Raw genomic sequence first — 12886 nt, 5'->3', positions numbered from 1 at the left:
ATTGAATCTCGAGAGATCGATTAAAGTCTCTCTCTCTCACCTTTTGTTTGATATTTTCTTTCGATAATTTCCATCCGATTGGAAGAGGTTTCTTTTCATCTCTGAAGAGGAAGAGAGAATTTTCCCATTTGCACAAGCATTTGTACATACAAATCGTCCATCGATTATCCTTTTTTTCGTTGGAATAATCGTTGGGGGTTCTCGTTCGTAGACGTGGTGGAAGGATTTTAAACCGATCGAATTAAACGCAAGAGCGTTAATTAATTTTTGATCGTCGTTGAGAGATCGTTGCCACTTTTCGTCCTCCAAACGTTTAATAATCGCTCGCTAGAACATCGCTTTTTCGGTGCAGCGCCGGTGTTACGTCTTTGTTTCCATTCATAACAGATGTTCGTATAATTGACGCTTGGCACCAGTTCAGATAACAGAAGCTCGGCTGGATTTCAACTTAACGCGCGTTCATTTCACGTGGATGACGCGATATGGAAATTTCCTGTTCCACGATGACGCGCACCATCACGAATAATAATTTCCTCGACGAAAAATATATACGAGAGAGGAAGTTATTATTATGCACGGCCTCTTTGCGGAAAAATCGTCAAGGAATTCGATTTGATTCAATTGTCGGCGAAAATTTCGTTTCGTGAGGGACGATTCGAATTAACTTATCGCGCGCGTAGATGAGTTGATCGAGGACACGACAGACTACGTGTCACGCCGTGTATACGAATGATCTTTGTTCCACGATGGCTTTAAATCAATGATAAGATTCATATGCGGAGAGGGAAGACGGGTGGCGAGCCGTCAACCGCCCAACAAATGTGTTCCTGCCGTGTTGTGTACGCGGGACGACTCCTCGAAATTTCACCCCTCGCTCGAAATTATCCATAACACGTAACGGCGAAACTCTTTCTCTTCGAGTTGACGAAATCTTGGAAAAGAAATTCGACGATGTCTTCCAGCTCGATGGGAAACGATATTCGTATCCTCTCGATAAAATTCTACGTGAGAAAGATGAGATCTCGAGCCAATACGTAGCCAATGGGATAATATCCCGTATATATCGTTGCTCGGTCGAATAGGAGGAAACGACAGGGGTATATCCAGAATTGAATCGTCTTCCCCGTCTTCTAGGTCGAGCTTCGCCGCTCGTCAGCCCTATCCTACGTCTTCCATTTTTAGATTGAGAGAAAAGAAGAGAAAAAAAGGAGAGAGAGAAAAAAAAAAAACAAAACTCTGGAAGTCGAATAAACGAATCCTGCCCGAGCTCGTGCCCGCCTTCTTCTCGTCCGATCGCACAAATTGATCATCAAAACAAGCCCTGCCTGCCCTCCCCCCTTCTAATTACATATAACTCTGCCCGAATGTCCATCAAGTTCCACGAGACGACGCTGAAGCATTCGCGGTGTGGAAGACACCGGAGCGGAAGTGATATTCGTCCCGGGCGAACACCGCGTGTCGGTCGAAGACGACGGACGAAAAAGAGAAAAGAAGAGAGGGGGGGAAACAAAATCTCTTCTCGCACGCGTTGTTTCGTTCTCGGGTATATATATATATATAATCGTATAGAGTGTCCCACTATTCTTTTTTTTCCCTTTATCCAGTTCGACGGGGGAATTGGATAAAGCCGGCGACCAAATCAAATTGCATATAATGAACGCGTGGAAATGGGATTCGCGCGAAACGAAAAAACGGAGACGAACGAAGCTCGTTCTCTCCGATCAATTTCGTTCCCTTGGCCTTGTTTCGTATCCTCGACCTTCGTATCGAGTGTCGTGCGTTGTTCGATCTTTCGAACGCGTTACTTCTTCGATTAATCGCGCGTTCGATCGTGGACACACGTGGTGTGCCACGTGTATCTAGGTTCTAGATAATGTTATACGTGTTACAATGCGGATTTGAGCAGCAGCAGGTTCGAGACCAAAGGTGCGAGCTTTCGGCCCTAGAAAGAGAAATTATTAGTCTTTAAGGAGAGAGAAAAAACCAACGTTCTTTTCTCGTAGATAGGGAGAGAAATCGCAACTCGAGATTACGTATTAGCTATTATACGGAGGTGTATTATAGGAGAGGAGGCGGGTCGATCGATCATTCGATCGCGAGAGAATGGTTGATCGCGAACACCCTTCGTTTGGGTTTGCATTGGGATCCGGCTTGCTTGTCCGCGTGTTAAATTGCGCGTGCTATCAACTCTTTTCGCTTGTAATTGTAATTCTTTTCCAACGAGCTCCAATTTTCCTCGATACTCTCTCCTGATAAAAAGAAACGACAACCCTCCCTCTCGTGAAATGGAGAATTCAGAACGGAGGTAGAATTTTTCTCTCTTTTTTTTTTCTTTTCTTTCTTACAATCGAAATTGGTCGAGCATAATTCGTGGAAACGTATTTAATAATCGCGTTATACAGATTCGATGATATCGAACGGTTCGTTTTAATAATGGTGATTCACGGCTGGGAATAATCGTGTAAATATTTCCAGCCGAGAGATTTATCGATCGATTCCTAAATTAGCGACATAAATTCGCACCATCCCCGATCTCGTTCGTATCTACAGCAAGCCGGATCCGAGTGCCGATCTCGAGTACCGTTTGAAGCCCAATCCTCGGCCATTCCACGATCAATTAAGGGTTGTCGTCCATTTTCTATTAATTAATCCGAATAAATCTGTTTGAGCGGCGAGTCGTTGTTGGATGCGTGCAAATTTGTGTAACGTTTTTCCTTCGTTTTTATCATTCTCTTAATCGAACAATTTAACGAATCCTCGTCCGTTGTGCTGTAAAGATTGAACTGTTTCCGGTATCGTCGAGCGAGCGAGTTACTCGAATAAACTTTCCAAAGCGTCGACACAGAAACCGTCCTCCTCTCAATCAAAATAATATTCGTAATACTCTTCTCCACCATTTTCATTTTCCACCATCTTCCTCGAATCGCTCGAACTCGATATTGCAACACTTTAGATCGCGCAGACGAGTTTCAAACTTACGAGCCGCGACAACATTTGACCAGAATCGTTCGATTGATAGAAGAAACGTTTGTCACGAGCCGCGAAACGGTTATTCGGATATTCGGAAAGTATAGCGGACGAGGTTGCACGTGGAAATTTTCTCAAGGACATATGTCCACGCGTTCGAAACCATGGAATATATTTAGAGAAAGAAATTTGTAACTCTGGAGAGTTACCTCTTCAAATAAGTGACAAATAAGAGAGGAATCGGATCCTCTCTCTCGATTTTCGTAGACCTTTTTTTTTCCCAGTGCCCAGTCCTTTGATCGAGCCGAGGATGAGATACGATTTTTAAGTAAGATCCTTAAGATCCACACATTCCAACCATCTTGTCACGATTACGCGACGCTTCTCTCTTCCGAGAAAGAAAGAAAGAAGGAAAGGAATCGGGGAGATCCTTTGACGAGGCGATATGTCTGAAAGGAAATAAAGAGATTGAGATTTTTTAATCTTCCGCGTCCTTTCCACCCATTCCCCAAACAAGTATTTCTCTGATTGTGAACAAAAATTTAAACCGAGAAATCGAGAAAGTAACGATTGGAACTCGAAATACCCACATTCGCGAAGGAAGGGAAATTTCGAAAGAAGAAACTCGAGAGAAGAAAAAAGAGAAAGATCTTACTCCAACTCCGATCGAATCTTCGACTTTTCAACGACCCGTCCGTTTATTTAACGTCAGGAAGAGCGCACGGATCTTTCTTCCCTTCTTTCGAATTTAATACGAATTTATTATCGATATTAGACGATGTAAAGAAGAGTTATTCTCCTCGATCTTCAAATTGCATCGCAGGTGGGCGACACACGGATCACGCTCGAGGTTCAGCACACGTTGGGGACGAATCTCGCGTCTCGGGACACAAGTTCTGAAACGGATTCAAGGAAAATGCTTTCCTTACTTCGAACGAGTTGAAACAACCGATTATGGATATTCGTTGTACACGAGTCATCCTTGCACGGTTATCGACTAGAAAATTGTACGACAACCGGCCTTGGCCTTAGAGGGGACAGTAGGTATATACACGCGTTTTCTTGTGAGAATACGTGTATATAAGCGCGTGTTCAAGGGTTCGAGGTCTCTCATTCGAGCATTTCCGCTGGAAGGAGGAAAGGCACCCCTGCTGAGCTTCGTCGTTTGACACGTACCTTGTCCGACGATCGTTCGATCATCCAGTATTTGCCGGAGGAAAGATGACGCGATCGATTTATACTCTTTTCTTTGCCATTTTTTTGCATTCTTAAACAGAAAAGTGGATCGATAAGCTTAAAAGGGGATCTCTTTTAATCGTAATGCGACTCGTTAAGGAATATTGTGAAAAAATGTCGAATGTGAGAATAATAGAGATGAAATCGAAAGGATCGAATCTCGTTCTTGGACAATGTACTGATTATCCGTGGAGCACAAAATTTCGTTGTCACACTTGCGCTTCTTCACACTTTCTTGCACCTTCTCACCTTCGTTGTTCGTAAACACTTGTTTCCAGAAATCGAAATATTGTCCAATGGAATTCCAATATCCTCGTCGCGACATTCACCAAGACTTTTCGAGGACAATTTTTAATATTGGATACATTTTTCTTTTCTTTTAAATCACCTCCGAGGATAGCGTAAACGCGCAGTCGATTCCCCCTCTCCTCTTAGTTTTGCCACCAAGATCTGTGGATCAATTTTCGTCGACTTGGAGGCTTCCTTCCTCCCCCCCCCCTCCGGAAGGCTTAACGACAAAAATCTCCCGAAGAACATTTCCCCCGGGACTTTTGACGCCGTTCACCGGTACACCGGCAAAGTTTCTCGAGCTGAATTTTTCTTGCACGTGTCAACCTTCCTCCTCCTCCTCCTCCTCCTCCTTTTTTCGTGCTCCAACGTCGTCGTCGTCGAGTCCTTTTTTTTTTTTTATTTCCACGGAACGGTCGCACTTGGGCGCGCGTCGTCGCGTGTTTTAGTGCGTCGCGTGGCTGGTTCACAATGGACGACGAGTGGTGAAAGAAAAAAAAGAGAGAGAAAAGGGAGAGAAGAAAAAAGGATCGCGTGTTTCACGATAAAATGGAAATTGCTTCGTTCTTTTATTTCTTCTTTTTCTTTTTTTTTTTTTTTGACGAGGAAATTAGAAAATTTGTTATTATTATTATTATTATTATCTTGTCTCTTCTCGTTGGAATTATCTTTAAGACGTTTAAACTTCCACTGCTTATACATAGGGATACGCAGAATGAATATTTATATTATACCCGAGGATTTTTATTCGCGCGAAATTTGCGCGATATTAAAATATAGGGAGATTCTTTTTAAGTGGATAATTCGCTTCGTTCTTCAAACTCATCTACTTTGCACGAAAGAATCCAAATTTTGCGTTCAAATAATTAAAAGTTCGATTCATTTCTTTTTTTTTTTTTTTTTTTCTTATAAAGAAATTATCGTTTCATTAAATACGCGTACCTATTCGATACTATTTTTTCTTACCTCGATTATTATGCTCAATTGTTTCCAACATTTTAATATCATTCCTTCCTTTTCGTCGTTTATTCTACACTCTGTGTCTATTCTCTCGCACTAATTTTACTCATCCCCCGTCTTTGTCCTCGTTTATCGACCCACGCGTGTTACCTAATCTTCGCTTTTTGTCCAAGTGTCACGCTTCGTTACTTCGTACTATGCAAATCCGTTTCTTGATCCGCCAACTTTGCGATTCCTTTTTCTCGTTCGAACAACGTTTCGTACGAAACGTGTCTTTGTACGCGTTGATTAATCTATTCTGTCTTTCTTCTTTTCTTCTTCTTCTTCTTCTTCTTCTTCTTTGAAGGAAACACGTGAAATCCATCCATCCATCCAGCCGAGGCGAATCGATTGATTAATGGAATAGAGATAAATATTTTTGTTTCCTCGAACGTGTATAATTTCAACTTCTGTCATAGATTGTCGTTAAATCTCGATAGGCAGTTTTCCTTGATCCCTTTGTTCATGCATACGAGAATATCCTTCGAGTCTGACTCCCAACGTTCCTTCCTGAAGATTTTCAGGAATAAGATACAATTTCACGATATATCATTTTCTTAGGGATCGAAACTTTGTTAAACATCGAAGAAATTCTCGTCACACGTTGACAAACACATCCCCAAATATTAATACGAATTATTGTGCGAGATACGTGTGTCATACAGTGGTAATTAAGGTTCCTCTTGCTTTCGTTTCTATTCATTAAATGCAAAATCGGATAACGCCGATGCTAATTACCCTCAAACTCTTCCTCCTTGGACAGAAACTAATTGATACAACGTGTTGCCAAGCGCGAACACGTCTTTCCACCATCGCTGCCATTAGTAATAATAAACCGTGCCAGAGAAGATCTATAACGAACAACGCCACGTGTTTCGATTCTTCGTCCCAGAAACGTTTTAACTCTAAGCTAAATAGATATATATATATATATATTTATTCCAATCAGGGAATACATTTCTTACTCTCGAGATTGTCCAAGATCGCTTTAACCGTTCGCAATACCCGTTGTTGAACGACGATTCTAAGATTCCCTTCACAAAGAATTTCGAACGAACGAGCTTCCTCGGAAAGAACGACGAGATTCGGGAGAAAAAAAAAAAAAAAAAAATAAAAAATCGTCGATTTTTCCAAACTTTCCGACTCCTGTGCTCCTCCAATGGCTCGTTATCTCGCTTTCGTTGTATGGCGCGTTGCCTGGTGGAGAAGGCGAGGAAATAAAAGAGAGAAAAAGAAAAGAAAAAGAAAGGGAAAAGAAAGAATAAATTAAATAAATTGTCACCGAGCGCGTCGAAATTAATTGCCCCAATAATAATGCGTATTATAATATATAACACGAGTTGCTTTCATGAATAATGCATAGCCGAAGGAACACCGGGAGCCTGTAGTGGAGCATCCACTTCAGATCAGCCAGGCAAGATAAAATTGAATCTTAAGTGTCCGTCTGAAAAGCTCCGTCAATTCACTTTTTAACGTCGGCCCAGTAACGAGCACCATCTTTTCGACACTTCTACCAACCAGTCGAGTTTTATCCACCACCTCACATCCGTGTTCCACCACCTCCTCGAAAACAAACCACACGTCTTCGATTTATCGAGAGAATTAAACGATCGATGAAAATTTTTCGATCCCCGAATAATTGGAATCCATGGAAATCGTGGGTCGTGGGTCGAAATATGCTGAGGTGCGTTGCTTGTTGTGCGATATCATCTCTTTTCTGTATACTTTCGTTTCTCTCTCTGTCTCGTGAAAGATGGATCAATCATTTCAGGCTAGAATTTGATTTTTCCTTCTTCGAGAAAGAGAGGAGAAGGGAATGGGATCGTCAAGATACGATCGAAATTCGTAAAATTACGCCACCCCTCACCATTTTCGAGCCCCTCGACCTACATTTTCACGCCGTTGATGTTGATCACTGCTCCTCTCCCCTCCACCCCAATTTTTGCCCCACTTAATCGTTATTAGAAACCGATTGGTCCGTTATATACACACTATATGACACACTATATATACCATATAGCTGGTTCGATTAAATATATATTGTATATAATTGTGCGTGGATCATTGTTACTTTGTGTATGTTTTTAATCCGATCAAGGGTACGAAGCGAGAGTATTTCCCCGCGCGGGGAAAGGAAAATTCGTAGAATGAGGAGGAGAGGGCATCTCGACCCGATACAGGCATCTTGTCTCTTTCTCTATCAAATGTATCAAAATTTTCGGCAAAATTATCGGCTAAAAATCGAGTAAACACGAAATATTCGAAATATCACGTTGGGGAGGAGAGAGAGAGAGAGAGAGAGATGTCTGTGTCGTTTGGAAGCCGCCACACAGAAGCCCTTCTGATCGATTTTCCTCGCTCGAAACGAAAGAAGGAACAACGGGCCCACGACGATAATAAATCATCTCGTTTCTCGCCTCGTTCCGTGAACGAGTGTCAGGGATTGGGGAAATTCGGAAATCTCCTCGTGGGCCGCATACGTACATCAATCATCCCCCCTCTCGATTGTTTCGAGACCCGATTGTTGCAAGAAAATTAATTAGAAACCGGTCAGCCTGTCGGCTCGCCTCGATTACAGCCGGTGGTGGCGAAGAAGGTGAAAGGAAAAAGTAAGAGAAAAAGATTGAAGAATCCTCCGCACGGAGGATCGAGGAGAAGATCGAGGAGAGAAGAAGCTTGGTAATTATTGTCAAATCATCGATCGATAATTATGAAGCGGCCTGCCCTTCCTCTCCTCCGTGATTCGCATCCAATGTCGTCGCGGGCCTTTCAACAACGTTCATATTAATTATCGTTCAACAGGTAAGTGGGCGGACGGATGAACCGGCTGTAAACGTAGCGACGAGGCAGGCTGCTGCCTTTGTTCGTGTGCCAATTTTTACGAGTTTGTACGTAAAATTGAAAATCGGTAGAAATCGGTAATGCGATGTATGCAAAGTAGTCGAGCAACGCTTCACGGAAGGGAAGAAAATGTCGAGATGTTTGCCTTATTTTCGACCATCACGTAAGAATATCCGTGACGCGTTCGCGCCGAATTCATCGCGATTCTCATTGTCACGTAAAAGACCGTACGCGAGCGATCGATTGGCAATCACGATGTGTAAATCGATATATACAAACGAGAAATCAATTTCGTTTCGAGATTGATCGATAGCTTGATCTCATGGCCCCTCCCCTTAATTTTTTTTCGCCATTCCATTCCATTTCTCGTAATCGTCGAGAAATCGTAATTTCACGCGTAATTTCACGATATATGTAAATATGTCTGTACATTTTGTAACATAAAACACACTGTCGGCACCCTGTTGTGTGTGGTTCGTCCCGTAGAAACAGTTCTCGTCCGTTTAAGGTAAGACCCTTAATTTAACCACAAAAAAAAAAAAAAAAAAAAAAAAAGGAACTCTGTTATATATCTTACTACTCTTGTCTGTCTCTTTTTCGTTTTTGTTTCTCTTTTTTTCTCTTTTTTGTTTTTCGTTTTTCTCTTGATCGCCACCCCCGATACCAAAAGCCTGCTAGTTTCAGATTAGCATTACATTGTTGGGAAATGTTGTTATTAACTTTATTGATCGATTACTTACAATGTTTCTTCTTCTTCTTCTTCTTCTTCTTCGTTCTCTTGGCACACTTATCCTCCACTTACCCCACCACCCTCATCGCATTGCGTTACGTTATTATTGCCTCTCTTGTTTCTTGGATTGTTTGAATGCGTAACCTTCTTCACGAACCGTATCTTTATCAGACACGATTTCGCGAGCCGTTCGAACGTCGTTGCCCCCCTTCGAAAAACCATTCCTCCCCTTCCCCTTTTCTTTTTCCTTTTCGAACGACGAGGGAACGATGGGAATACTCGTTCGCTCGTCCCACTCTTCCACTCCTCCTCCTGTCTTGCCCCACCGACGACCCTCGTGTCGTTGAACTCGCGACCGATTAATTAGCGAGCGCTCGAGGACGCGACAAGTTGCATGATAATCAAGAATTTATTGTCTCTTGTTTTTGACCCTCGATCGACTCGAACGAACCCTTCTTGGTTACTGGTTTTTTTTTTTTTTTTTTTTCCCCACAATTATCCTCTAATTATTCTGTGTTTTCTTTCAGTGAAACGAGATTTTTACAGTTACAAGATTTTGTAATACACTTTTAACTTTACTTCGATCGATCGCGAAGATGGAGAGAGAAATCTATCTATGTTACCTTTCGTTCCTCAAACGTCTTACTTTTTTTCTCTCCTTTTTTGCAAAGGGAGATTTACCGAAAAAAAGGAGAAAGTTCTTTCGATCGGAAATTTATATATATATATATAAATACATATCGGGTTGATGGGAAAATTACGAATGGAACAACGTCGACGTGATCGCGATAAATTCGTTGGTGAAGGAGATATTTTTTTTTGGAAATTAATACAGATTCTTTTTCTCGAAACGTGATAGAAAATATGATTGAGATATTCGTTCGATTCAATATTCTTCTCCAAAAGTTTCAATTCGCGAGATTTATTTCCCCTTCGTGCTTATTAAATTGGAACGAAGAAAGAAGAAATGAAAATCTGCGCACCCGGAAAATACGAATATTTACATTTCACACAAATTTCAAAATACAGATTGATTGATCGCAAAAAATCGATACGCACACGACCCAACCCGACAAGCGCGATCCAATTCGACAAACATTCGATTCGATTCGATCCGATTATTTCGACCCTCTTTTCGCTTTTCCCTTTTGTCCAATTAAAATTCGTATCGTGATAATGATGATTTTACACGCACGGTCGTCGATTTTCCACCCAACACGAAACCGGAAGCGCGTCCGTTAAACGGGACAGTTTCGGGAAATCGGCAGTCGGGTCGGGTGTTGAACACGGGCTAATTAAATTTAATTAAACCCGGCGATTAAGTCCGTTCCGTTAGTTTGAACGGGTTGCGAAGTGGTTCTCGCGACACCGTTCCACCGACAACGGACAGGGGATGATCGATGATAGATCTAGGTAGGTAGAGGGAGATCTAAAGCTCTTAGAGCGTTAGTCGAATCCTTAGACTTAAAGCACTTAGGTAAAAGGAAGGGGACGCAGAACGAGACAGAACTCGGTCGAGAACGACAGGAGAAACGACGCACTGTCGAGGGGAGGGGGGAGGGGGGAAGTTTACCAACGTACACCATAGATGGATACTTTTTTTAAGGCCTCTTTCGTCGACCCTTCGAGAGCTGTCGACCCTTCGAAGTGGCGATTCTTCGTGTTTATAGATCTAGGATTAGGGATAGTTGCAAAGGGAACGTGTGTAGAGGATGTAGCGCGAGATATAGTTAGATCCGTTTGGTTGATCGATTTGTCGAATAATTCCCCCCCCCCTTCCCCCCTCCCCCCCCTAAATCCTCTTTCGACGAAAGAAAACCGCACAATTTCCAAAAGAAAATTGACAAACGGAATTGAGAAATTTTTCCGTTTGCGGGGGGAGGGGGGGGGGGAGAGGGAGAAAGAATGAGAAAAGAATCACGTCCCGATCGTATCATCGTCGTCGTGCACACACCTCGTTCTTTTTTTTTTTTTTTTTTTTTCTCTCTCTCTCTTTTTCCTCCCACCGTGTCATAAATAGAGAGATTAAAAAGATGGTAGATGGTCCATGTAGAAACAGACTAGGTAGGGTAGGTGAGCCTAGCGTGCAACAATGTAGTGTGTGCTTGTGGTGTGGATTTCAGCAGGCGTACAGTCAGTACATCCCGGCGACAAGGGCCCAAGTAACGGGTGCCCAAGGGGGGCAGACCGGGGCTGCGATGGACGGGACTTACCTCGTCGAGGCCTCGTTCTGAGCGTTTCGCCTGACCCGTGTTTCTTAGCCAGTTCTAGTTAGAAAAGAAAAAAAAAAAAAAAGAGAAAAAGAAAAAAAGGAAAGAAAAAGAAAAGAAAGAAAAGAAACTATTAAAAACCCATTAAAAAACCCGAGGCAAATAATAATAAAATGAAAATAGCAGCAGAAAAATAGAGCAGAATAAATAATCGAGAGAAAAGTAATAAATAATAATAATAATAATAATAGTAATAATAATAATAGTAACAGTAATAATAATAATAATAATAAAAAGTATATATATATAAAAAAAAAAATAAAGATAGAAAGAACAAACGGATCTCGAAAACGGCCGATATAAAATCGAAACGATCAGAAATAACGACTCGAATATAACGATTTGAATCGGTCGAATGGCCGAGCGTTTAGCGAAGGAAAGGTAACACGACGAGAATACACGACACGTATTTGTTATATGTATACGGATAAAAATTTCGAGTAGTCGGTCCACGCTCGTAGAGAACACTCGAACGAGATGAATTTTCACAGAAATTCAGGAAAATTGTTGTAACGAACGCAAAAAAAAAAAAAGAAAAAAAAAGTAAGACGATGGATATAAGATGAAATGAAAACACACACGCGCGAACACGTGTGTCGAAAATAGAAAATAAAATAACAATAATAATAATAATGATAATAATAATAAAACAAAATGAAATAATTGACACAAGACACACATAGTGATTCTAAAAAAAAGTACACAGATATGTAAATCAATCAAATTCTTCTATTTCCTCATTTCCGTGCCTCCACCCGTTCATCGACGACCGACCACCACCACCACCACCACTACCACCACCACCACCACCACCACCACCACCACCACCACCACCACCACCACCACCCCGACAACTGTGCGATCCACGTGGAACCGCTGGACGACCAACGATGACGTCGCATCGTCCGCCAATCATCGTCATCGTCATCGTCATCACCGGGCGTCATCGCCTCCACCGGCCATCACCATGAAAAATTAAATCGTCCCTCATCTCCTACGAATCGGCATCTTTCTCTGTTCACATCCTCTTTCTTCACATCCGAGTCGTTCTTCCACAACGATGGAACAAAAAAAAAAAACGAATTTTTAACGAATCACGGAATAATACTAATAATACTACCACCACCACTACTACTAATAATAAACATCGAATAAACAATTCGTCCAAAAAAAAAAAAACTCGTGCGAAACTCATCCAATGAATCCTATGGATCATCCAATGGATCTCTCTCGCGCGCTCTCTCTCTTCTTTTTCCTCTCTTTCACGTTGGAAATCTTCACGTTGGACGAAATTAAAAATAATAATAACAATAACAACAACAACAATAAATTGACAAATGATGACGGAAACAAACTACTAACGAATTCGATGATGGAAACGAAAACGAAAAAAAATATATATATCGTGATCGATGAATTAAAAAAAAATGATTCGAAACGAAACTAAATAAAAATGAAAAACAAAAAAAAAATATACACGCAATATATATATATATATATCTCGTGACATATTTTGAACGATGGCCGCTGAAAAATATCGCACGTCCATATTTAG

The 12886-nt window shown here is 41.5% G+C and overlaps 1 protein-coding gene across 8 annotated transcripts in view; it reads left to right on the top strand.

Annotated features, from left to right (window-relative positions):
* Nucleotides 1–12886, top strand: part of Shal (potassium voltage-gated channel protein Shal) — a 93747-nt gene that overhangs the window by 68514 nt on the left and 12347 nt on the right. The window contains exon 5 of one of the 8 annotated variants that reach the window (XM_086911541.1): nt 6854–6904. The exons of 3 other annotated variants lie outside the window; for them this stretch is intronic. In XM_086911541.1, coding sequence (XP_086767667.1) covers nt 6854–6904 — 51 coding nt within the window. Of the gene's footprint in view, nt 1–3790; nt 4012–6853; nt 6905–11184; nt 12804–12886 lie in introns of those variants that run through there. 4 more of the 8 variants (XM_086911543.1, XM_086911544.1, XM_086911546.1 and 1 more) reach the window with 4 other exon arrangements.

The sequence above is a fragment of the Apis florea genome, unplaced genomic scaffold (assembly GCF_048593485.1).
Source record: "Apis florea isolate Af1SG1 unplaced genomic scaffold, ASM4859348v1 contig_3325_pilon, whole genome shotgun sequence".
NCBI lineage: Eukaryota > Metazoa > Arthropoda > Insecta > Hymenoptera > Apidae > Apis > Apis florea.
The sequence above is the reverse complement of the archived record's forward strand: the minus strand, read 5'-3'. Positions and strand labels throughout refer to the sequence as shown.